Source organism: Anabrus simplex, chromosome 1, assembly GCF_040414725.1.
Source record: "Anabrus simplex isolate iqAnaSimp1 chromosome 1, ASM4041472v1, whole genome shotgun sequence".
Classification (NCBI taxonomy): domain Eukaryota; kingdom Metazoa; phylum Arthropoda; class Insecta; order Orthoptera; family Tettigoniidae; genus Anabrus; species Anabrus simplex.
Genome location: NC_090265.1, coordinates 1,030,411,233 through 1,030,439,167, shown reverse-complemented (window position 1 = coordinate 1,030,439,167; position 27,935 = coordinate 1,030,411,233). Strand labels below are relative to the sequence as shown.

General features: G+C 41.4%; 1 protein-coding gene across 3 annotated transcripts in view; it reads right to left on the bottom strand.

Annotated features, from left to right (window-relative positions):
- LOC136875784 (gamma-aminobutyric acid receptor alpha-like) overlaps positions 1-27,935 on the bottom strand; it is a 965,546-nt gene that overhangs the window by 205,631 nt on the left and 731,980 nt on the right. For all 3 annotated transcript variants that reach the window (XM_068228214.1, XM_068228223.1, XM_068228219.1), the window contains exon 4: positions 10,756-10,862. In XM_068228214.1, coding sequence (XP_068084315.1) covers positions 10,756-10,862 — 107 coding nt within the window. The remainder of the gene's footprint in view (positions 1-10,755; positions 10,863-27,935) is intronic.

Sequence of the window (27,935 nt, the reverse complement as noted above, 5' to 3'; positions counted from 1 at the left end):
CGACTGCAGCTATCGAGCTCGGTACACTGCTAATCTGCTCTTACATATTTCTTAAAAGGTTTATTAACAATAGGATAAGTCCTAAAAACATGCAGCATATTTCTGTGGAGCAGGTCGGTTTCAGATACAATCGAAGTTGCTGTGCACAAATTCTTGCTTTAATATCCTACGTATAGTCTACTTTTCAACTTCTGGATCTCTCTGCAGCGTATCATTCAGTTTGGAGGGAGAGGCTACTCTACCAGCTGTTACAAGTAATATTCGGTAAAGCTACAGTTCAACGTTGTGTTAATATGCTCAGCAACATTCTATTCACGTCATCCTAGGTGCAGTGGAAACTTAACAACGAGCTTTCCCAAGGGTCAATGCGGGCTCCTCTTCTTTTCACTCTGCACATATGAAACACAGTCTATGCATTTTTGATGTGCTTATTATATAACCTTCACAATAAAGCACAAAAATTTTAATGTCTTGGAGACTACTAATGACCTCGCTAGACCTGAAATATATTTTCATAAATGAAGGCTCCAACCCAGCACAACATAAGCTGAGGTATCCTGTTTCCATTCGAACAATAGAATGGCTAACAGTATAATACACGTACCGTCTGAGGGATTGGTTCTTGGGTATAATAAATCCCAAAGTAATTAGGAGTATCCCTGGACCGAACGCTGTATTTCAAGAAACATTTCAAAAACACACCTGTCAAAATTAGAAGCAGCAATTAGATATTGGAGATACTTTGTGGTTCAACGTGGGGTGCTTCTGAAAATAACTCTAAGGTGCTTGCATTTGGTCTGGTGTTCTCTACAGATGAATACTCGGCTCCAGTTTGGCTGAACAGCACTTGTGTTGAGTTAGTTAATGCCCAACTGAACAAATCTAGGACACTGATCAGTGGCCTAAGCGGACCGACTCCCACCTATCAGTTTCCAGTTCTCAACAAAATTATGTCTTTTTATATGTGCAGAAAAGCCGCTCTGATTCAAGAATACAAGAAGATCGTAGGAAACGTCAATCTACCTATTCACTAAGGCATTTCTGACCTCAGTAGGAACCGGCTCTAGTCCAAATGTCTACCAATGAGTTTGCCAGATACTAATTTTGATGCAAATATTCAGTGGAGAGAAAGGAATGGAGGTTGAGTACCAGTCCTCAGCTTTGGTCTTGCTGCTGCTAGGTCAGCTAGGTTATCAGCCCAGAGGCTGGTTGGATCCTCAAATACCATCACCAAAGGCTATGCAGTTATAGGGAAACCACAAAAACCAATGGCAGTACCAAAATGAGGCGTACTAGGCAAGATGAGGAGTGAGGTAGTTTGCCATTGCTTTCCTCACTAGGCCAGACAGTGCTATTGTAGCACAATTAACCTTATGAGCAACACCTTTCATGACACTGATACACTGGTTGTGCTCTGAATGTCATTAATCAGCACCACCCATACCCCAGCAGCTTCCATATTGTCACAGCCATGGATGAGACTGGGACTTCAGTGGAAGCTACACTTTACTCTGGCCTGTGCCAAGAGATGGATGCAAAAGTAATGTATCCATCAAGAAATGACAGCAGGCAAGCTTTGGTCTTATTTCAAAATAAACAACCCTGCCGCTGAGTTTAGCCTACCAGGAAGCTTGGACTGCTCTTAACAGGATTCGAACGAATTGTAAAATCAGCGCTGAATATCTTTATAACTATGGCAAAATTCCATCTTCTCAGTGTGACTGTGGTGGTCCCATACAGCACAATCAGCACATTACATAGGACTAGGAGACTAGTCTGATTTTCAACTGGCAACACCTACAGCCCTAAAGTGGATGTACGAAAAGTAACCCGTCAACGACGGATAAAACAGATAGTATTAAGACACTGAAAGGCATGACTCCATCTTAACCTAGTCTGAACTTCAGTTCTTGAAAGGTCGTGACATTGTCTTCCCCATCAAAGAGTCAATTCATTCGTTCAAAATCACATTTCGATGGTTCAAAAATCAAGCCTCCTTAGCCAAGTTTTGAGATTTCTGGATTTAGATGTGTACGCTTGCGTGCAGAATATCTGGCCCATACTCCCAGATCCCAACAGTGTTTCCTCATTCATCTAACACCTGACCCCATCCAGCCCTTACTACTGACTGGCTTGAAGTAAATCCGGAGAAACAAATGTGAACCAATCAGCGACGCTATATTCGGTATAAAATGAAGATTGGGCCATGAATAGCCTCCCTTACTGGAATTTGCTATGACTGGAGAAAATAAGAAAACGTGAGGCTAGACAAGTTTCCCGCGAATTTTGTATGTCGCACCCCACTTTCCTTTCTTCCCTCCCTCTCACTACTCGCTAATTCGCACAAAAGTAAGGCTCACGAGAACTTCTGTTAATAATAATCTTCTTCTGTGGTGTTCAATCCGAAGATAGGTTTGTAGCGGCTTTCCATGAACTCCAGTCTGTGGCTAGTCTCTTCAAGGCCAAGTAATTATCACAACCCTTGTCGTGAATGATTTGTTTTATATATTCTAGCTCTGGTCTACCTATACAGTTCTTTACTTCCCCAATGCCTTCCAGTATTGTTTACACTTACATTTATTTCCAAAGAATCTATACAGAGCTCACCTCCAACTTAGACCCTGTGCAGTCAGTAGTGAACAAATCAAATCTAATATATAGGTATAACTAATAAACAAGCTGTGATAGGTATAGTGGGTCCCCCACGTAGTGATCACTGCCCGGTGGAGCCTGGTGTTTACTATATATTCGGCGAATGCCAGGGAATCGCGATTAAACTCACGATAATGAGTTCGTAATAATATAGATAATAGCTCCCTTCTACAGTGATAACTGCTGGATGGAGCCTGGCTATGAACAAAAGAATAAACTGTAATAGGGATAGTGGGCCCTCCACGCAATGATCACTGCCTCGTTGGCGTCTGGTGGTTACCATATATTCGGCGATTGCTAGGAATCGCGAGGCTACTCACGATACTAAAAGGATTTTGGAATAATAGGAATAATAACTCCCACCAGTAGTGATAACTGCTGGATGGGGCCTCCCTCCAGTATTGTGTGCAGAAGACTTTCATAACTCAAGATATGTCCAATCCAATTCTCTCTTTGGTGAGTAATCAAATTCCACAAACATGGCTCCTCTCTAATTCTTTTCAGCGTTTCTTCATTAGTGATTTTGTCCACCCATGGAATTTTCAGTATTTTCCTGTAACACCATATTTCAAAGGCGACTATACGTTTCTTATCAGCCACGCTAAGAGTCCATGTTTCACTACCATAAAAGAATAGGTACGCTCCACACACTTATCTTCACAAGATGTTTCCTGAGGCTCATACGACTGTTTTTGCATGTAAAGAGCTTTCCGTTTTTGTAGAGCGCTATTTTGGTTTGGTTAATGCGGCTGACTATTTCTCTTCTACTTCCTTCATCTGCTGTTATTTTGCTACGAAGATAAGTGAACTTCTGTACATTTGTCAACTGTTCTCCATTTAAAGTACAAGGAGAAGGTTCATACTGCCGGCTACAGAGAAGGACTTTGGTTTTCATTTTGTTGATCTTCATGTTATATTTGTTGAAGGTGGGTCTCATTTCTGCTAATGTATAATTCACATCATCGTTTTCTGCCAGGACTGCGATATCATCTGCAAAGTGAAGCATGGTAATTCTTTCTCCTTGAATGATGAGACCTCCAGTCATTGGCAAATTATCATTTACTTCATCTATTGCTTTTTGGATGTATGCATTAAAAAGAATTGGTGAGAGCGAACGACCTTAACGAACTCCTTGCTTAATGCTGGCATCTGTTGTGCAAGCTCCACATCGTATAACAGCTATTTCGTCTTCATACAATTTCCAAATTGTCCTCCTGTCCTTGTACTTGACACTCAGTTCTTTCAACACCATGCATAGTTTATCCCACTCAACCTTTCCAAATGTCTTCTCCAGGTCTACGAAAACAATGAATGTGTCAAGATCTTTTCGCAGTCGTTTCTCTATAATCATTCTTAAGGTTAGAATTGCTTCTCGAGTCCCTCTACCCTTCCTAAATCCAAAGTGATCTTCTGTCAATGTCACCTTTCCTTCAATGCATTTCAAGATAATGCTGGTGAGTATTTTAGAGGCATGGGTTAACAGGCTCAGTGTGCTATATTGGTCACATCTATTAGCAGATGATTTCTTTGGAATGGTCCCTATGACCCACTTCCTAAAGTCCGATGGGATATGTCCCGTGTTATACATTCCACAAATCAGATCAAATAAGGCTTTCTTCACATTCTCTCCAGTGGCTTTTATCAGCTCTGCTGCCATATCATCAACTCCAGAGGCCTCACTGTTTTTGAGTCTTTCCATTGCTTGATTAAATTCATCCAGGAGTATTTCATCTCCTTCATCTTTATCTACTAGCTCTTCATTTTCTAGTGTTTCACAAGGTTTATATTTTTCGTCCATATATATTTTCAATTTATTTTTTCCATTTTGAGGCAATATCAGAATCTTCATCCACTAGTTTTCCGTAACCTGTCTTCAGTCCATTGCATCTAATCCTCTTGTCCCCAAAGAACCTTTTCACTGCATTAAACGCTGTCTCAAATTTAGGATTGTCAACTAGTTCTTCTACTTCCATGCACTGCATTTCCAGAAATTTTACGCTGGCTGCCTTCGCCTAACGATTTACTTCTTTTCTCAATTTCTGTATTTTTGTTGTCCATCTTCAGTCGCAGAGTTCTTAAACTTTCTTCTTGTGTCTATGTCCTCAATTATTTCATTAGTTATCCAGGCTTTCCGGTTCTGTGCTTTCGGCTTTCCCAGATCTGTTTCTGCTGTTAGAACACTTCCCTTCCAAGCATTCCATTTATTGTCCATACTTCCTAAGTCTAGTACTGATATTTCTGCCAGAAGTTAATCTGTCTTCACCTGTCTTCTTAAAATCTGTAGCAAGGTTTTGACCTTTGAGAGCTTCCGTATTCCATTTTTGACTGTTATTCCTTTTCAGTTTCTTCAGTTTTAGTTGACATTCGCTCAAAACCATGTTGTGGTCGCTACCAATATCTGGACCAGGGAAGCTTCTACAGTCCTTCAGCTGTGTCTTAAATCGCTGCTTTACTAAAATGTAATCGACTCCCACCACCTGGCATTGTCCAAGTATAACGTCTTCGTGCATGATGTTTAAATAATGGATTTTCAACCACCAGGTAATTATAAGCGCAGAATTCCAATAAACGGTTTCCTCGATCGTTCCGTGTGCCAAGCCCAAATTGGCCCACAACTATTCCGTCTTTAACCTCTCCAATAACAGCATTCCAGTCTCCGAGGATTATCAGATTCTCATTTCCTTTAACACCGTTGATTAATTCTGTCAGATCATCGTACACTCTTTCCACTTCATCTTCGTGGGCAGTGGTTGGCATGTAGACTTGAATGATCACGGTGTCCCTTGGTTTTGTACCTAGTTTCACTAAAATCAGTCTTGCACTCTGCTGAATGTATCCTTTAACTCGATGACCCATTTCCTTCGTCAGTACCATTCCAACTCCTCTCTCTCCTGGTTTGTCCATAATGGTTCCCGTGTGGATTATTCTGTAATCTCCACTCCAAAAATCTCCATCAGGCCACCTCACTTCTGCTATTCCTAACACATCTGCATTCATCCTTCCAGGCTCAAGCTTTAGGTTTTTCGGCTTTCCACATGCAGAAGTGATCGAACGTTCCATCTTGCAATGCGTCTCCTACATTGAGTACTTATTCAAGCACACCCCGCCCGGAGATCCTATTGCGGGGCTAATGCGGAAAATTTTACGAGTACAGGTTTCATGACATGAACCGCTATTCCTTGGGACGTCCAGAGGATCCTTAATGCAGTGGTTTCCCGTTGCCATCTTATTCCTATGCCGTTGACGATTCCTTGTTCGTTCATCCGCCCAAGGATAAGAGTGCCCTGTACTTACTCCACGCTTGAAAGAGGGAGACAACTTATACCGGTGGTCACTCTGTGGGACGCAGTTTGTCATACCCGGGAGAGAAACAAATATAACCACTGAAGCCAGCAGCAACCATCACGCATCACAAACAAAATCACGTTTAAAACAGGGTACAATTCTCACTTCAAACAATTTTGCACATACTAAGTTGTAAAAACATATACAGTCATTATTTCGAAACATAATTGTTTGTTCCGAGCAGAAAAAATATAAATATTTTAAAAATAACGTAATTTGTACGGCTGTTCGGTGCAAATATGACGTAACGGCTAGACTCTACGAACCATATGATCAACAAAGGGATCATACAGCTTCTCTGCTGGTTGGCTCTCCCGCACTGATCTATTCATTGCTGGGCTCGAAGTTCCATAATAATAATAATAATAATAATAATAATAATAATAATAATAATAATAATAATAATAATAATAATAATAATAATTGTATCGAAGGTACACCTGCCCCACGCATTTCAAACAAGCGCCTTTTAGAAGGCCATCTATATCAGAACCTCTGAAACTCATTTCGGAAATAGTTTGAACATTTATCTACAGATGTCGCTACTATCAACTTATGTGCGCCCTCTGGGGTGAGGATGAACAATTAATTTTGAAAAATAATTATGTGTGTTAGGGTTCCCTGAACTATATTGTTTAGTTTGTTTTTCGTGCAAATATGGCATATCGGCTAGACTGTATGAACCACACGATCAAGAAAGGGATTATACAACTTATCTGCTAGTTGGCTCTCCCGCACCGATCTATTCATTGCTAGGCTCGAAGTTCCATAATAATAATAATAATAATAATAATAATAATAATAATAATAATAATAATAATAATAATAATAATTGTACCGGAGGTACACCCGCCCCGCGCATTTAAAGTAAGTTATCATAATAAGTTATCAACACTTCTACCTCTTCCCGCCAACTTAATATTTCAGCCAATAAGAAATAATTTTGTACAAAGTGACCAATCAGAGTGTTTTAAATATTTATTCGATTGTCCAATGAAGATTGAGGGTGTGTCAGGGTTTCGGCCCCAAAAAATCTGGAACCTTCCTCTCCGCTATAAAACTTGGGACCGTTTGGGCCATATTGTTCTTGTGATCACTCCAGTCAAGAGATTTAGAGTGTGTTCGTAGTGGAGGCAGGGGAAAGGGCTGCCTCATCCATCGCCGGGAGGTTCACCAGCTCAAGGTAATAGCAGACTCCGTTTAATCATGTAATAGTCTTTAAAAACTAGTTCGAGGGGAAGGTTTGACATTCCTCCGTAATGTTTCTTTTTTCTCAATGTAAATTCTCAAACTAGTCTAAAGAACTTAATCGAACCTAAGAAATAAAAAGTGGTACCCTCTTGTAATCCCTTTCAACTTGATATTGAGGTGACTTTGGTTTTCTAACCTTTAAAATCTACCTCTAAATTTTGTAAATTAACACTTTCTCTCCATCTAGTTCACCTCCGTAGTATAGGCCTAGCCTCTGTTGTAACTTCGGGCCATAAACCCACATAGGGTTTCAATGATCTTCTGGTGAATTCCAAAGAAGTGCCAGAGTTCGCCTACTAACATTTTGATTTTTGGCCAGTAACTTTAACGTTTTGTTTTTAAATAAGGCCATGGTAGAATGGGTACTTGTTACACCTGTTGAAGTAAGCTTCTATTTTTTCATTTTGTATCATGGTAAATCAGACTGTTGAGTGATTATTATTATTATTTATTAAATATAGGCAGATGCTTTTATAGGTCTAGAACATGTAATTTTTTAGGATAGTCTCCTAGGAAGCAGTTGTATTGAACAAAGACGCTCGTCCTACTTGTGTAAAACTTGGAGTTCAGTCTCTTGGAGTATGTGCTGAAGGGAGCAGTGGTGCTCTTGTTAAATTGGCAGCCAGGGAGCTTCAACTTCATGTTGTTAAATTGTTGTTGATTTTTCTAATATTGTTACTCAAGCTCACGAGCTAGACCTTGTACCTAAACAATGGTTATTTGCTTAGCAAAGTGCAATGTTTAAAATTTGAAAAGTAACAAAAGAAAAATAAGAAAAAAAATATTATAACAATAATAGTAATAATTATTATTATGATAAATTACTTTTTTGGAAACCAATAAATAGTAATAATAAACTGATAGCCAATATATTTAATGCATCGTAAAAGGCGTACTTTTATGTGTGATCATAAAATAAAGCATTCGCCGAAGAAAAGAGCAAATACAGAAACTTCACTTGTATCACAAAACTAAATAGTACTTAAATCACAGGACACCTCAATAACTTTGTGGGAAATGATACTGTTGTGGTATTAAGTGGTATTAATTAAATTTGCCAACGGCCGTAGCCGCGTTGAAACACCGGATCCCGTGAGATCTCCGAAGTTAAGCAACATTGGGCGTGGTCAGGAGTTGGATGGGTTGCCATGCGCTGTTGGTGGGGGGTAAGGGAATGGAGGAGCGGAAAGGAACTGGCCACCCTACCGCACGTAAACTCCGGCTCAGGAACACCTCTGCGGAGGTTCGGACCTGCCTTCGGGCAGAATAACCCTTACCTTACCTTACCTACTTAAATATGGTACAGAATATTTAGTATTACAACTATTGTAATTCGGAAATATTATTGCTCCTAACAGCGTTCAGACTCTCACCATACTTCTCTGCTTGCATGATCGCGAACAACTTGATAGTTGCAGGAAGAAATAATTTCTCATAGATTTCGCAATTAAGTATACCTATAATGGTACTCTTAGTGTTTTCTTAGGAACTGTAGCATATTTGTCTAGGAATATTAAATTGACTTTAATTGCTGTCCGTGACGCTTAAAACTGTCAATAGGTTCGTCCGGAAGTGGCTTGTAAATTTTAAAGGTTCCAAGCTATCACTGGCTAAAGTTTCCAATCAAAAAACACTTTGGCCGTTACTGGTTATTAACACAAATGTTAGAGAAACCTAGTTCTAAATAATCACCTGGATATTCGAACACTCCTGTTTTTGTCGAATTGGGCCGTTGACCTTCCGTGTTAAGCCCTTTAAAACAACAAGAATCAAGTTTTGCCGAATAATTAACCTTACTGTTGAGAATTGAAGTAGATTTAAATGGTGAATGTACAACTCAATTCGCATCCCGTTCTTTCTTCGGTATTTTCGTGAGAGAACAGTCACTTGACGAAATATTTTCACGGGAGCTGTTTTTACCACTGAATCAGCCGATTGTCCATGATTATGGCGATACATTTAATACTAAAAAAGGTTAACTACTCCTTTTCAAATCGCTTAGAAATCTATATGTACAGCAGAGTTAATACCTCACTCATAGTCTTTGCACTGACTGACAACAAGTTTAAGGCTGTGGAAGAAGAATCTTTTCTCGTAGTGTAGCGTTAACATTGCCAAGTGGCTTATTGTCAGTAAGCTACAATGGATGGAAAGTGGTACCACGTATGGTAGGTTCCGGTCTGAAAGGGCTCTGGGGTAATTATTGTGGTGAAATATGTGTGGCAGCATCTAATATACGAACTCGTTCTGGCAGTGTCAATTGCCAGCCTTTCTGATCAGACGTTATGGCATTGCAAGTCCGTGAAAGTATATTAGTTTTGATAGGAGTGGAAGGGCTTCTTGTCTGGCTTACTGTGCTGAGGAGACGTGAACAACAATAATTGTTCGAAATTGAGATGGAGTTTGTATCGTCATATGAACGGCCGATCTTAGACGCGCCGACCACTTTGCGGACCACTGGGCCAGACCAATGTAATATTACTTGAACTCGACCTGTAGAGGGAGGGGTGAGTGCTACTCACAGCTCATCTTTTGGGGGAAGGTAAGTAACTTGTAAATCATTTTGCTAGAATCATAAAGGGAGAAAATTTGACCCTAGAGCGAGTGGAGGTAGCGGAAATTATTTCATTACCAACCTAAATCGCTGTTTCTATATGGGCTAGGTCTTTTGGTCACAAGTGTACGTATTCACCATTTCTTCTCTCAATCTTTTGTACAAACATATTTTGTCAGTTTCTTTCCCAATAATTTCTCATACGAGATGAAATAACCATAGCCTATGTCAAACTATACAATTTCAAACTGGTTTTTCTGTCTCCTCAAAAGTGGACGATTTGACACAGGTGGTTTACATTTCGCTCTTAAATAGACAATTCATAAAGCCACTTTCCTACAGTACACTCTGGGAACGAAATTACTCTGGTTGGCCCTCACGTCTTCCTATTTTCAATACTTACCCTCACTTTACTTTCGTTATCAGAGTTCGTTAGCTCTGCAGTCTGTACTCATGAAACAATTACTATCCGAAGAACTTTGAAATAATGGAAAGTGGGCATTTTTCAGTTTGCGGCTCGACACATTATAGACTCGTAAAGTCAGTGCCCATTTGTTCTGAAGGTGGTGGGTTCGATTCCGGCTAAAGCCGGTGGCATTTGAAGGCACTTAAATACAACTCTGTCATCATTATGACTATTCTGAGACGAATTGTCAATTTTCTGAGCTCGTTGAATGGTTATTGTTATCACTAACTTCACTATGACAGGAGATAGTCTGTAACCTTATATATAATGATATCATATCAGCATTCATAAAATTACTGGAATTACATCGAGGATGGCCGATGTTGAGTAATGAATTTCTCTAAATTTTTGATGATTTGCTATGATTGACCCATCAAAGAGGGTGGTATTCCAAACTTCTTCCTAAAGAGTGTTTATGTTGTTAAAGTTTACACAGATTTAACGTAAAATGTAAAAGTAACTACTAATTAAAATGGGTTTTCTTTACCTCCAAAGTCGGGTCGTACGCTGTTATCGTATCCTCGAAGTAAGTTGTCTAGTAGTTCGGAAATATTCCTGTGATTATTGTGCTGCGAATAAACAGGAACTCTTCGCCTGCAACAGACAGAAATAACTCGTTTCAGGAATACATTTTCTTAATAATGAGGTAAAAATAAAAAGCACTCTAGGAGATGAAGAATCAGAAGGCATGTAGAATCAATAATTTGCCAGCAGAAGTTTTGAAGAATTTAGGAGGAGGGAGATTGTACACCTCTGTAATGAGATAGATAACAAAGGAGAATGGTCGGCTGACTTTCTAGTAACAGTAATGATACCAATTGAGAAAAAGAATGCCGTAAAATGTGAAGAGCGTAGGACTAATAGTTTAATCCCTCATGCAGCTTGTCTTGTTGAGAGTGCTGAATCGAAGGCCTGATGGAAAATGAGATAGATGGATTGGAGAGGAACAATTTGGATTTAGAAAAGGAACAAGAGATGCCATTGCCTGCTAAGAACTATAGGGGAAGGGAAGAGAAATTTATGTTGTCTTTATTGACTTGGAAAACGTTTTCGATAGGCTAGAATGGAGCAAGCTGATGGACATCTTGAAGAGGAAAGGAATAGACTGGAAGAAGGGAAGACTTGTACACAATCTGTTTACAACAGAAAGTAATAAGGATTGAAATTGTGGGAAGGAAGCGGAATTGGAAAGGGCGTCAGACAAGGTTGTTGCCTATGCCCTCTGTTGTTCATCTTATACCTGGGAAAGATTATTAGAAAATGCTTGGATGGAAGGAGAGGAGTGGGTATTGGCAGGAAAAGAATTGAATGTTTACATTTTGCTGATGACATGGTATTATTAGCAGAAAGCGAAAGAAATTATAAATAAATTGCTAAAAGATATGAAGGATGCTTGCGAGGAGTAGGTCTATGAGATGAGAATCAGTGCATCAAAAACAGAGTATGGTGATTTGTAAAGAAAGAAAACCGGCTAGTATCAAGACAGGGCAAGTTAATATCAGCCAAGTAAGAGCTTTCAAATATCTTGGAGGTACAATAAATGAAAACATGATATTTCATCAGGAGGTGAAAACTCGCTTTTCTATAGCGAAAGAATTGTTCAATGGGAAGAGGAGATTATTATGCGGCAAAATAAATAAAAGTTTGAGAAGGAGACTTGATAAATACTTTGTTTGAAGTGTGGTATTATAAGGGGCGGAGATGTGGACTGTGAGAAGAGAAGATGAAAAAGGGCTAGAGATTTTTGAGATGTGGATGTGGAGGAGAATGGAGAGAATAAGCTGGATGGAAAGAGTGAGTAATGAAAATGTTTTTGAAAGAGTTGATGTGAAGAGAAAATTGCTGCAAGTTTCAAGAGAAAGGAAGAAAGGCTGGATGGGACGCTTATTGAGACGGGAGTGTTTGTTACGGAATCACTGGAAGGATTAGTGTGCGGAAGGAAGATGTGAGAGAGGAGAAAGTAAAATATGATAGATGACATCGAAGAAGGAGGGACTCACAAGGATCTGAAGAGGTTGGCAAAACACAGAACATGGAGATCTGTCGTATGAAAACTTACATGTGGGCAGAACACATGTTGATGAATGTGTGTCTAACATCGAATATATAGTGTCCTGTTCATACCTTCAAAGTAATAATTATTAACCAGATGGACTTGTCAAAGAAGGATTGCTTATACTGATTTTTCTAAGAAAAAATCTAAGAACAACCATAGAGATTTAGTTGCGGGATGTACAGTTAGAAGGACGGCATCAGAAATTCATAGCTACGGAGGAATTTTTTTTAAATTTTTTTTTTTTGCTAGTTGCTTTACGTCGCACCGACACAGATAGGTCTTATATCGACGATGGGACAGGGAAGGCCTAGGAGTGGGAAGGAAGCGGCCGTGGCCTTAATTAAGGTACAGCCCCAGCATTTGTCTGGTGTGAAATTGGGAAACCACGGAAAACCATCTTCAGGGCTGCCGACAGTGGGGTTCGAACCTACTATCTCCCGAATACTGGATACTGGCCGCACTTAAGCGACTGCAGCTATCGAGCTCGGTACGGAGGAATTTACACCAACTCCTAGCCTATACAGGTGTTAGGGGTATACGTGCAGATATTTTGCTAGTCGGGAAAGAAAAATACATCTCGCAATATATGCTATGTACTTCTTACCTTGTCCTATTAGTTTTCACATAACTGAGCCCAATATTTAAGATCCAAATGTGTTTTGAACGGTCGTAGCAGGACAAGCCTGTTATGTCATTCTGTCCACGCGTAGTGATACAGTAGCAGAGTGTAGGGCTTGTAGAACCTGTTTCTTATCGCAGGCCAACACATGTTGTTGTGCACTTCCCCTAAAGGCTTGGCAAGTAGGGGAGGTTGACTCACGAGCCAAGCCACTTGCTGTACTCGAAAACCGGTCTAGGGTACTCTGTGTGAAAAGTACACAGCATCCTTACAGTGACGTCGAAGATACGTACCAGCGCATACATGCGAATCAAGTGTTGTGTAGTTGTGTGTGATTTATAAGACGTCATTGGCATTACTCAGTGATCCAAGCTGACAAAATGAAAGGAAATAGTTAATGTGTACATGAAAAATTGGCGCAACTTTTCTGTGCTGTTATTGCGACAGTCTATGATTAATTTCTGACAATAAACAATGCGGGTCGTCTAGGCTTATTCATAGAATTTTCAGGTCAATGAAAGGACGGAAAACACTGAAAGAAAAGGCAGTGAAATTGTTATCAATGAGACAAATTTCAAAAACCGTAGTTTCATCCATCGTGAACATTGCTCGAAGGAAAAAGAGCTACTGTGGAATTGCCGCCAGGCATTTCTAATTGAAGGCTTATTCTTCTTTTTCCTAATCTGTTTACCCTCCAGGGTTGGTTTTCCGTCGGACTCAGCGAGGGACCTCACCTCTACCACCTCAAGGGCAGTGTCCTGGAGCATGAGACATTGGGTCGGGGGAAAAACTGGGGAGAATGACCAGTACTTCGCCCAGGCGGCCTCACCTGCTATGCCGAACAGGGGCATTGCGAGGGATGGGAAGATTGGAAATGATAAACAAGGAAGAGGAAAGGAAGCCGCCGAGGTCTTAAGTTAGGTACCATCTCGGCATTTGCTTGGAGGAGAAGTGGGAAACAACGGAAAACCACTTCCAGGATGGCTGAGATGGGAATCGAACCCACCTCTACTCATTTGACCTCCCGAGGCTGATTGGACCCCGTTCCAGCCCTCCTACCACTTTTCGAATTTCGCGGCAGAGCCGGGAATCAAACCTGGACCTCCGGGGGGTGGCAGCTAATCACGCTAACCACTATACCACAGAGGCGGACAGAAGGCTTATTACTGGACAATAAGTGCCGATAGGTAAAATGACTGTAATTGACCCGTTTAATTAGAACTTCCGTAATAATAATGTTACTACTACTACTACTAATACTGATGATAATAATAATAATGATAATATTAATAATAATGTCTTTACGTCCCACTAACTAATTTTCACTATTTTCGGAGACGCTGAGGTGCCAGAATTTTTTACCGCAGTATTTCTTTAATGCAAGTAAATCTATACATACGAGACTGGCGTATTTGAGCACCTTCAAATATCACCGAACTGAGCCGCCATCGAACCTGCCAAGGAGCGGTCAGAAGACCAGCGCTATATTGCCCGAGCCACTCAGACCGACATTAGAGCTTAGAGTAAGTTGGTCGTGCTGTTGGGGGAGCGCAGTTGTGAGCTTGCATTCTGGAGATAGTGGGTTCGAACTCCATTGTCGGCAGCTGGGATGATGGTGTTCCGTGGTATCCCATTTTCACACCAGGGACTGTACCTTTATTAAGGCCTCGAATGCTTCCTTCCCACTTATATCCCTTTTCCCTCCCTTCGTCGCCTTAAGACCTACCTGTGTCGGTGCGACGTAAAATAATTATCGGTAATTTCGGAGACATGTCCGCAGTTATGAGATTAATAATAACTAGAAACTGTTGACAGTTCACTACTTTCTTTAGTGTTTTCTGGCAGATTAGGAGCTACGAAGTATGGGGGGGCGATTAACTGTTATTTTCATAATAGTTAGTAATAATAGATTAACATAATAATAATAATAATAATAATAATAATAAAATATTATAATTTATTATTATTATAATGCTAGTGGCTTTACGTCGCACCGACACAGATAGGTCTTATGGTGACGATAGGACAGGAAAGGCCTAGGATTTTGAAGGAAACGGCCGTGGCCTTAATTTAAGGTACAGCTCCCACATTTGCCAGGTGTAAAAATGGGAAACCAACCAAGGAAAACCATCTTCAGGGCTACCGACAGTGGGATTCGTACCCACTATCTCCCGGATGCAAGCTCACAGCCGCGCGCTCCTGACCGCACGGCCAACTCGCCCGGTAATAATAACAACAATGTTTACGTCCCAATGGAGGCGCGCGGTGTCGGAATTTTGTCCACAGGTGTTCTTTCACGTGCCTGTAAATCTACCGATCAGAAGCGACGTATTTGTGCACTTTCAAATACCACCGGACTGAGCCAAGATCGAGCCTAATAAGTTTATGAAACCAGTGCTTGAACCATCTGAGCCACTCAGCTTGTCAACGTTTATTTTGATACGTTTAATAGGCACTGCAAAATCAGCAGTAAGCAAGAATGCTTTAATTTACCATTAAACATGTTCTTTTCGTTTGGAAGCACGAAGGGAAGGTACGTTTAATTTATTTTTTATAACATGTCCCTTATTGGAATGAAGCAAAACGTTCGATGTGTTTTGACAGTTCAATTCTGATACTACTCACTTGGAAATCCTATCCCATGCATTCTTTCGTTGACGTAGGAAAGTTTATTTACGTACACGTCAACAAGCTTTTGCCTAGCAGACTAACCGGACATCCCATACGTTTTCTGTTTGAGCTATGTTGTGCATTATAACTATTACAAAATGAAGAAATGAAGTCCGGGGTGTTTCTCCATATGGCGTGTTGGTCTCCCAAAAATCCATGATAATGAAATCACACTGTGGGAAAATATTCAACGTAAGCAGTTCGACAAAAGCACTAGACGTGTCGCGTGCCAGTTCGTTTGTCTGCTGTTCTTAGCGACGGGGATGTGGCTAGACGGGTTCCCGCCCCCTTCATGAAATCGGACTGGAGATATGAGCTGCCTGCCTGACCTTCACCTGAATAACAGCTGTCAAAGAGGCGGATTATCGTCCAAACTAGTACGCGAGTTAATTCGTAGTTGTTGTTGTAGTAGTATTTGAATAATGCCAGTGTACGAAAACCACGAATACCATGATATGCTGCTAGTGTATCGTGCAGAAGAACAGAATTCGAGGCCGCGCTTCATGAATCTATCGGGAAAGGCTTCCCAAGCGACAGGTGCCAAATCCAGCAACGATACTTGATGTAGGCTACTGCTGCGTGTTCGCTATACAGGCTGTGTTACATCACGCTATAAAAAGTCTGGGCCTGAACGGCCACATGTAATCCCAGACGCGGAAGAAGACATTCTGGTAATGGTATACGATGATCCCGGGCGCCGTACGCGTAGTATATAACACGTGCCGATGGTATACCAATTTGGACCATACGTAGGACACTGCATGAAGAGCGAATGCACCCTGACCACATTCAACGGGTGCAGTGTCTTTCACCAGCATTTTCCTGGTGTGAACATGACAAACCACGGAAAACCATCTTTAGGGCTGGTGACAGAGGGGTTCGAAGCCACTATATCCTGAATACTGGATATTGGCCGAACTTTAGCGACTGCCGTCTCTCAGGCCGGGAGGTTTGTTACAGTGAAGGAGATGTACGGAGAAGGTGAGGGGGTATGCGGCCGTGGCCTACGATATGAACTCTCCCGGCATTCACCTTAGTGCAGGAGAATGGAAAACCACGAACACAGAGGCGTAGAACCAAAGCAGAACCGCGGTCACCCCTCCTCTGCTGGGTTGGTCGGTCGGAGTGCAGAGCCGTCGGGCCAGACGAAGCTCACTCTGCAACCGCCGACTGTTGCAATCGCAGCTCTTCTGTATATAACGGTTGTTTTGTGAGATCATAGGTTAGTCTCGTTTTTTGCCAGTCAGGGAATTTTTTTAATGTTATATGGCCTTCACTCTTTCCAGTGTAGCTAGGTTATCCTTCTGTAGGAGTTCCCAGATAAACCCTAAGGCGTATGTCATGATGGGGTCTGTTTGTACGTAGACGTTTTTCTCTTAGCAACGCTCTTAGAAACGCTCTGTCATCTGTTAAAAGTATTTGGAAGACGGGAAAGGTTAGATAATCTAAGAGTATCTAGCAGGGAATAGTATTCTTCCGTGATCAGATGAATTGTGTACACTCTGGCTTGACAGATAGCAATCAAAGATGGCTGCATGCAAGGACATTACTAAATATGAACATCACATAAATCAGAATAATAATGAAAGTGTTAGTCACTTAGCAACCTAGCAATTATTGGAGTGATCATTTAACGATCTGATTTTAGAATTACTCAAAGTTGGCTGGACTTAAGAGACCTATCAATGTCTCATGATTCACCGACAGGTGAAATGAAATGACGTATGGCTTTTAGTGCCGGGAGTGTCCGAGGACATGTTCGGCTCGCCAGGTGCAGGTCTTTCGATTTGACACCCTTAGGAGACCTGCGCGTCATGATGATGATATGATGATGAAGAGGACACATACACCAAGTCCCATGACAGAAAAATTAACCAATGATGGTTAAAATTCCTGACCTTACCGGGAATCGAACCCGGGGCCCCTGCGATCAAAGGCCAGCACGCTAACCGTTTAGTCATTTAGGCATGGAGCCGGACACTGGCAGGTAATTCCGGAGAGAATGAAGCAAAAATGAAGCAAATCGGTCTGGTAGAACGGACAGACGGATTTGCCAAAGCTGTTTTTAGTAAACTATTTTCTTCTTTCTCTTCTTCTTGCTTCCGGATTTGGCCAACTGTGGACCGCGTGAAGCAATGCTTTCTGGCCAGTCTTCTCCTTTTCACTTCCCAGAACTTCTTCATTCGTTCACTCCTTATTTTTCTCTGCTCCTCAGGTATTACAAATTTGGGCCTGTTCTTCCACTGCTCTTCATGGAATTTGTAGTCATCTACTGGAGTTCTGAACTTCTTTCTGTTGAGGATCAATTATGGTGTTATTTTAATTTATTCTGCGTCCTTCTTAACCTCCTCCACCAATTTCGTTGTCCTCAATTCAATTATATGTTTAAATATTCTTTTAGTCAGGCGGTTGTCATTCATTCTGACAAGACGTTCGTAAAATTTCAGTCTTCGTTTTCGCATTGTGTCCGTGATCTTTTCGGAATACTTTCTGAGATCCCTCATTTCTCCTTTTCCTCCATGTCCCTTCTGTCGTTTTCTGAGGTCCAAGAATTTTCCTCAGAATTTTCCTTTCCTTCTTCTCGATTTCTTTCAGTTCCCCTTTTTTAATTTAAGGGCATTCTGAACCGTACAGCCCCTCCGGTTTTACAACAACGTTGTAGTGTTTAATTTTGGGTTTGTAGGATATTGCCCGTTTATTGTACCAGTTCTGTGTCAGTCTGTAGGCCAGTTCCAATTTTCTAGCTCTTTCCTTGTTTGCCTCCTTGTCTAGTCCATTGGGTTGGATCATTTCTCCCAAATACTTAAACTTTTCTACACTTCTAATCTTCCGCACTTCACTTCTATGCTTTTCTCTCCCTGATGTCGGTACTACATGCACTTCGTCTTTTCGTAAGAGACTTTGAGACCCGTTTTCTTCCCAATGTCATGAAGCTCCAACATCCTTTGGGCATCCTCTCTGTTTTGAGCTAAGAGAGCAAGATCATCAGCAAAAGCCAGACATTTAATTTCCAAGTTTTGTTCCTTGCGTCCAAGATGAATTCCCTGTATGCGTTCTAGTTCCAGAGAGTTTTCCCAGGTTCTTATGACTTTTTCCAATACAATGTTAAACAGGATGGGTGATAATCCATCTCCTTGTCTGACTCCCTTCTTTATTTGGAATGTATCAGATATTTCTCCAGCGATTTAATTATTGAGATGGTGTCTGTCAGGGTTTGTTTTATTATTTCTCGTTGTCCTGTCGTTTCCAAACACTTCTAGGACATAAAATAATTTCTGTATATCAATTGAGTCTTATGCGTTTTGGAAATTGACGACGATTACCACGAGTTCTGACCCCTCAATGCTCTAGTCCTTAGAATACCCTTGAAGTTGAATATCTGTTGTGTACACGACCTCCCATTCCTGAAACCAGCTTGTATTCTCCAATGAGGGAGTCTATTTGTTATTTGACTCTGTTCAGTAGCACTTTGGAGAATATTTTGTACACGACTGAAAGTAAAGAGATACCTCTGTAGTTATTAATATCCATTCGGCTACCTTTCTTTTGGAGTGGGTGGATAAGCGCACATTTCCAATCGTTCGGAATCCTTTCCGTTTTCTAAATCTCGTTTATGAGGTGATGTATTCTCTCTGCAGCCACTTCTTCTCCAATCTTCCACATTTCTCCCACAATGCCATCTTCACCTAGTGCTTTGTTGTTTTTAAGCTCACTGATTATACATTTTATCTCATCTAGACTTGGTGGTTTGGAATTTGGATTCTCATTGGATACTTTCAGGACAGGCAATATTTCATGCGGTTCTTCACAGCTGATCAGTGTTTGGAATTAGTCAGCCAGAAACTGGCAGTTTTCTTTATCATTTGTTGCTATGCTACCGTCTGTTCGCCTGAAGCACAGATTCGGTGGTTGGTATCCCTTTAGGTCTTCGTTGAAGGTTGGTAGAACTCCCTGATGTTGTTCTTTTTAAATTCCTCTTCTAGCTTCTCTATCCTATTCTTCTCATATTTTCTCTTCTCTGTTCTTAAGATCCTAGCTGTTCTCTTTCTTGCTTCCTTGAAGTCTTCCAAGTTCTCGCTGTTGCTGTTCGAATGACATCTCTTCCAGGCCTTTAGTCTGCTTTCTAATGCATCGTCACATTTTTCGCTCCACAATGTAGGTTTCCGTTTCCTCGGAGGATTCCCCAAACCTTCAGCAGCTTTGTTCATGGAATCTCTGATTTCATCGCAGTTGGTCATCCTTAGTTTGGAGAGGTTCTGCTCGTATTCCAATTTATTCTGCTCCAGAGTCTCTATATTGATCATGGGCTTCCTTTGCTGTCTCGCTTTAGATCTATTTGGCTGGAATATTACTTTTATCTCAGAGAGATAGTGATCCGAATCAATGTTCAGGCTTTTCCTTACTTTGAAATTTAGGATTTCTTTCTGGTTCCGTGCTCTTATTGCGACATGGTCAATCTGAAATTCATCCAACATTGTAAGGAGAGACCCAGGTTTTCTCCTTTTTTTTGGGAGAGCTTTGAAATATGTGGACATGAGTTTCAGGTTGACTTGTCTACAGTAGTCAATCAGTCGTCCGCCATTTATTTTAGTTCTTCTGTGTGCTGGCTAATATCCCACGACTTTCCTATGTTGTTGCCTATCTGAGCGTTGAAGTCCCCGACCAAAACCTTTACATGATGTTGTGGAATTTTTGAAGTTATACCTTGAAGAGTTTCCCAAAATTCATCCACCTTTTCTGGACGTTTCCTGTTATCTTCATTTATAGGGGTATGTGCGTTGATGATTGTGTAAGCTTTGTTGCCAGATCTAAAGGAGAGAAGTGAGAGCCTCTCTGTTCGTGACGTAAAGTTTGACGGACTCGAAAATGGTTCTTTTGACTACAAAGCCCGTTCCTAGAATTGGTATGTTAGAGTTGTTTCTTATTGCAGGTTTTCCTTTATAAATTCTGAAACCATCTGACTCGAATGAACCGGGCGAGTTGGCCGTGCGGTTAGGAGCGCGCAGCTGTGAGCTTGCATCCGGGAGATAGTGGGTTCGAATCCCACTGTCGGCAGCCCTGAAGATGGTTTTTCGTGGATTCCCATTTTCACACCAGGCAAATGCTGGGGCTGTACCTTAATTAAGGCCACGGCCCCTTCCTTCCCATTTCTAGGCCTTTCCTATCCCATCGTCGCCATAAGACCTATCTGTGTTGGTGCGACGTAAAACAAATAGCAAAAATGACTCTAATGAATTTTCATCCAGAAATCTCGTCTCTTGTACCGCTAATATGCAGATATCCCGTTCCTTTATAATGCTGGTCGAATCTTCTGCATTGAAGTTCTGGGAAGCTCCGACTCTTCCCTACATGATGTTCCAGGCTCTCCAGAATCCGACGGCCTGGTTGCACTGCTCTTGGCAGTGGGGGATTTCCATTTCTGGGTACCCCCTGGAGTAGTTCTTCCTGAAGACGTTTCCATCATACCTTAAGTTGAAGTTAGGTGGGAGGGCAGGAACAGCCTGCTCCTCAGATTTAAAACCGAGATTGTAAGCCCCAGAGTTTATTCTAGGCCGCCCCTTACATGGGGAACAGACGCTGCTGTTGCATAGTGTACTCATACTATTCCCTGAGTACTGGGCTGCCTCTTACGCAATCTCCACCGTTCCGAAGTCCATCTTCTCCGCTGTAGATTCCGTTGAGGTCTTCGTTCGTAACCCAGCCTGACGAAAGCTGGCTAGTCATTTTGCCACATAATAATAGATACAATTATTTTCCTTGCTCGCAAAATCAAGAGGAAACAATGGCAGCAAGGAACTTGCAATTAATAAATTAAGGAAGGAATGAACTCGAGAGATGAAGCAGTGTGCATGTACCGGCTTCGATAGTGAGCTTACGTGAGATGAATGAAGGAGGATAGTCTACTTAGGAGAGAAATAGACGCGTAAGATAAGCTGAAGAAGACCAAGGTAACGTTGTTTAGTCTCCGTTTTAATGATTAAACGAGCTTACTGAGCTAGTTGAAAATAGAGGATTATGGAGCACTTGGTTCATTCACAGAGGCTAGTAGACGCGATGTAGGTTAACGAGCTTGTCTCTTACCGGGAGGCACCGCGTTTTATTCCCGGCCAGGTCAGGGATTCTTACGTGGATTTGATGGATGGCTCTAGATCCACTCAATCTATCTGAGAATAACTGAGGAGCTATCTGACGGTAAGATAGAGGCCCCGTCTAGAACGTCAGGAATAATAGCACTCGTTGCGGTGACCACTCTTTCGAGTTGAGCAGCGGTCGCTTGGTACACTAAGGCCTTTCAGGACTGTAGTGTCATGGTGTTTGCTCTGGTTTATGAGGTATTGAAAATAACCCTTTCCTTCGAAATGTTGTCCATGCTTCATTCTAATTGGCTCCGCCATCTTTTAGCCACCGAGCTCGATAGCTGCAGTCGTTTAAGTGCGGCCAGTATCCAGTATTCGGGAAATAGTGGGTTCGAACCCCACTCTCTGCAGCCCTGAAGATCGTTTTCCGTGGTTTCCCATTTTCACACCAGGCAAATGCTGGGGCTGTACCTTAATTAAGGCCATGGCTGCTTCCTTCCCACTTCGAGCCCATTCCTATCCCATCGTCGCCATAAGACCTATCTGTGTCGGTGCAACGTGAAATAACTTGCATCGTTTAGCCAAATGTTCCGTCAGCTGATTTAAACGTATGCACTCGGAACAGGGCGAGATCACTCGTCATACAATTTCAGTGAAATGTAGGCTACCTATTTTAAATTTAATAGTACCGAAAATATTACTTTTTACTAAGCAGGGGGATTATTACATACAATTAGTTTTGCAATGTGTGTGGATTTAGATATTTCAGAGATCTGTGCTTTGAAGAAAATTACGCCGGGCTGTTATACTTATGGATGCAGAAGCAGATCCGACAATGGTTTAAAAAAATAAAATTGAACAATTGTTTTTTTAGCTCTGAAAGTAGCATGCTGTAAGACGCACCTAGCAACGAGTACTGTAGTTTTCTCGTACATTTTGGCGACAATAATAACGAAATGGGTTAGTAATTTTAAGGAGACCGGACGAGTTGGCTGCTGTGAGTTTGCATCCGGGAGATAGTGGGTTGGAACCGCTTCCTTCCCAATCCTAGCCTTTTCCTATCCCATCGTCGCCATAAAACCTATCTGTGTCGGTGCGACGCAAAGCAGCTTGCAAAAAAAATATTTAAGGAGGTCAAGGCAGTAAATGTCAAATTTGTCCGTTATTATTAGTTGTATGGAAAAACTGTATATAACGAAAGTTGGTTAGAATATAATTTCCTTTCATGTTTCATGCGACTTGACCGTGCGAGGAAAAATAAGGATGATTTCCAGGATTATTATATTCATAAATTTCCCGACAATATATGTTTCATCTAAAAACCCGTACATAACAAAAGTTACGGGAAAGGCCACTTCCCGATCATATAAGTCTCATTCCTGTTCACCGTGTGAGCTATCAAGATGGATATATTCTCCAATGCAAGCTTTTGTAGCTATTCATCTCTTAAAGGACTAGGTTATAAGTCCTACCTAGCATCAAGTTTGGTTTACAACAATAACAATAATGTAATATAAAAACCAATAGTAACAAATAAAATGTTTAAAACACAGCGGATGTCTACCAGTACTAACCGAACCGAGATACAGAATTAGTCGCACATCACGGGGATCGAACTGCGGTTGGTCGGTAACCGAGTCCTGAATACAAGTACTCCGTGATCAGGATAACTGCTTGCTTTTAAACAATAAATTATATATAAAAAAGTAAATTTCTAGTGAGTTCGATTCCCCCTCTCAATCTACGAAAAAATTTAGAATGAATCCCAGTGAACATACAAGAGACCTATTTCTTATGAATTCAGTTTCAATCAGTTTTGTTCTTTAGTTTAGAAGTTCCATAGCTCCCATAACACAGATCAGAATAAGAGAGTTCGCAGACGAGGTCGTATGAACCATTTAGTTTGATAAATTTAAACTACTGCTCTCGTCGGAGATGACCATCGAGGGAGTAGAAATGGCGGTACAATCCACATGACAAGCTTGGGACGTGCTGGGTCACCGGAGTACACCAGCTATAACCACAGACGTGCTCGGAGCTTCCCAGCCGCAGTTATATGACGTTCATGTGGCATGTCAGTCCGTCTCTTTCTGTGTTCACGTGATTGTAAACTCGATAAACATAATATGACTTTCAATTTAATGTTCTGCAGACAAGATTACAGGAAGCAATTTTGTTTACAAAAGCCTTAAATGGAGACCGACGAAGAATAAAAAAGGTGACCTCTACTTCCTTAAAGAATCAAGGTAAAGAAGGACACGAGAATAAAAATCTTCCTAATTCACGAAAACCTGGTGTAAATGGGAGCAGAAAAGATCAAAACCGAATGGAAATGGCCATAGGAGAAGCTAGACGCAACTATAAGATTGATAGTGTTGAATCAATAACAAATGAGTTGAAACGGTGCACACTGTCGAGACTTGAACCCTAGGTAGGTACGATACCATTTAGCCAGCACATCCATCCCTTGTGAGCCGCATCTTGGAAGTTGAAGATGAAGACCATTATTCGTGGAGCTCGTAAATCTTAAAAGTGCACGGCCTTCCTTTTCCGTGAATATCGTAAGAAGGCACTAGATTGCATCCATGTAACTTACTAGTATAAAGTTTGTTTTTATTTTTACAATTTGTTTTACGCCGCAAGGCACAAATAGGTCTTACGGCGAGGACGACATAGGTAAGGGCTAGGAGTGGGAAGGAGGTGACCGTTGCCTTAATTGAGGTAGACCCAGCATTTGCCTGATGTGAAAATGGGAAACCACTGAAAATCATCTTCAGGGATGCCGACAGCTGTATTCGAATCCACTATCTCCCGGATGCAAGCTCACAGCTGCGCGGCCCTAACCACACGGTCAACTCGCCCACTAAAGCTAAAAATATGCCTAGCTGAGGTGCTAAGTGCTTGTTTGGTTCACCCAGAAAAAACGTAGGTTCGATTCTTCGTCAGGAAGTCGGAGAAACGAGACTTCTACATCCGGACATGCACATGCCGTGGTTTCCCTGAACCTACACCAGAAATGAGTGCCAGTAGGGGGCGAAGATGGCAGGGGGGAGGTAATCACTAAGTACAGTGTCAGAGACGGTGGGAGCCTCTACCTTAATTCCTCTGAGGGACTTCATGGACTGCATGGAGATATTTTTTTCTTTTAGTTGCGTCGAGCTTCTCCGATGGTCATTTCCATCCGCTTTTATTCTTTTCTGCTTCCAGTTACACCAGGTTTTCGTGAATTAGGAAGATTTTTATTCTCATGTATTTCTTTACCTTGATTCTTTAAGGAAGTAAGGGTCGTTTTTTTAATTCTTCGTCGGTTTTCACTTATGCATATAATGACTTCAACTTTCATGAACCACACCAAGAAGTACTAATAAGCGATCCTTAACTAAGCTTATACACAGTTTCTGTAAGTAGAAATATATACGTATTAGACTCACGAGGTTATATGTTAACGGTAAAATTAACATTTTAATAATAATAATAATAATAATAATAATAATAATAATAATAATAATGTCATTGGCTTTGTTTACTAACTACATTTACGGTTTTCTGAAATATTGAGGTGCCGGAAACTTAGCCTACAGTTACATTTTACGTTCCGGTATGTCTATCGAGACGAGGCTGTTATACCTGAAGACCTTGAAATGCCATCATCATGAGTCGGAATGGAACCAGCCAACTTGGGCTCAGAAAGCTAGCGCACTATTTCTGAGCCACTGGCCCCAGCTAATGATTTGTGTTTATACTTTTAAAAATGAAAATTGTGTTTGTCTGTTGCCATTTCTTGATGCAAGCAATATTTTAACAGTTGTGTGAAGGAAAGTGTGTCTGTCACTAATATTACAGTATCACGTATGAAAGGTTATTGGACTATCTGCTCGAAGGTGTGTTTAATCCTCAAGATGTATGAGAGTTATGAAGTTATAACAATGCTTTAAAACCTCCAAGCATTACTGAAGTGCTTATTAAGTCAGGAGAAAAGTGATATAGGGTGGCAAGTTGCTTCCTCTTTGTATGAAGAACTGGTTAACGATAGCATACGTCAACTAGGGCTGAGTGTATTATAAAAGACAAGTGAAATACGCTGCCTGTCGACTGCAGTATATCTGAAACACCAATCAGAAGAGACAATGCCATTTACGTCTGTAGTTATATGGACAGTACTGACGTCTGGGCCTAGATGAAAATGAAAATGAAAACCTACAACCTGTTTTCCAGTCATTGACCGGGTCAGGGATGGGATGAATGAAGCATATACAGGGTGTTAGGTGTATACCTGCAGATATTTCTTCTAGCAATAGAGAACGATGTGACGAACCACTATATATCAAACTTTTAGTAATCCTCGGAAGTTATTTTCGAGAGCAAAAGGATACGATGTTTTTAGAATAGGTAGTATGACTTGTTCTTGTGAATGAATAGCTTCGCATTGGGAACAGGCGAGTCACGCGCCATTCGTGCCAAACTGGTTTCTGTTTATGTTTACAAGCAAGTGTGCTACTGTAACAGCTGAACGCTGCCAATGTATTGCACGAGATGTTACGTAACATACTTGTCAAACTGGTTTTATGTTTAAGAGCCACTGAGCTATGATAACAGCTGAAGGTGACTACTACAGTAGTGTATGCCATATTACGTTACATTCTCGCCAGACTGGGTTCGTTGTTGTCAGTATTTAGTTTCCGTCTTAGGGGCTTCAGACAACCCTGGTCATCGGTTTCGGACCCTGAAGTTGTACCGAATTCTCAGCGTTAATACTGGTTCATTTGCTGTTTTGTCATTTAGGGGGTTGGGATATCTGTGGTCATCAGCCCCGTGGTCTAGTGAGTATGGAAATGACCTGAAAACCTGTATCGGTGCGGGACCAGTACGACTGATATAATTATTGGTTGGGATAAGCGCGCCAGGACGTGAAATACGGTACGATCCCCGTTGTGCATTGCGTAAAGGTAGAAGAAAGATGGCAGTTCCTTACGCCTACGAAAACAGTCATGGGATGCCCAAATGAGTAGCATCGGAATTGAATTATCGAAACACATCGAACGTTTAGTTTCAAATGAATAATGGACATGTTATACAACTAAATAAATTAAACGTACCTATATTTCGTACCTCCTTCCGGGCTGAGTGGCTCAGACGGTTGAGGTGCAGGCCTTTTGACTCCAACTTCTGGCCCAGTCCGGTGGTATTTGAAGGTGCTCAAATACACGTCAGCCTCGTGTCGGCAGATTTTCTGGTACATAAGAAGAACTCGTGCGGGACTAAATTCGGGCACCTCAGCGTCTCAGAAAACCGTAGAAGTAGTTTTTTGCTATTTTGCTTTACGTCGCACCGACACAGATAGGTCTTTTTGCTAGGGGCTTTACGTCGCACCGACACAGATAGGTCTTATGGCGACGATGGGATGGGAAAGGCGTAGGAGTTGGAAGGAAGCGGCCGTGGCCTTAATTAAAGTACAGCCCCAGCATTTGCCTGGTATGAAAATGGGAAACCACGGAAAACCATCTTCAGGGCTGCCGACAGTGGGGCTCGAACCCACTATCTCCCGATTACTGGATACTGGCAACACTTAAGCGACTGCAGCTATCGAGCTCGGTGTAGTTAGTGGGACGTAAAGCAATTATTATTATTATTATTATTATTATTATCAGGTATACCGTAATTAAAAGCTGAAATACGTGGAAGAAAATAGTAAAATACGCGTGGTTTAAGAGGAAACAAGATGAAATGTATGTCACGTTAGCATCGGACGCAGTAGTTACCTACAGATTACTATGCTTAAGACGAGAACCAGGTCAAGCTCGTGGGGATGAGTCAGCTGTAATCTCGTACTGGGTATAAACATCAAACATACACATCAACAAATCTAAGAAACATAATCAAGGTTACGCGTTAGAGAGATGTAGCTATTAACCTGAACGCCAGGCCGACGGTCGCTTTCATGAGTACAGATGAGTTATCAAATTATACACAATCCACAGATATCGAAGGTATCTAAGAAGATTCCGCCACAACTATATTACATTTTACTATGATGGTGCTAATAACAAATCGCAGCAGCTATTGGCTTTACGTCGCACCTACACAGATAGGCCTTATGGCGACGATGGGACTGGAAAGGCTAGGACAGGGAAGGAAGCGGACGTGGCCTTAATTAAGGTATAGCCCCAGCATTTTCCTGGTGTAAAAATGGGAAACCACGGAAAACCGTCTTCTGGGCTGCCGAGAGAGGGGTTCGAGCCCACTAT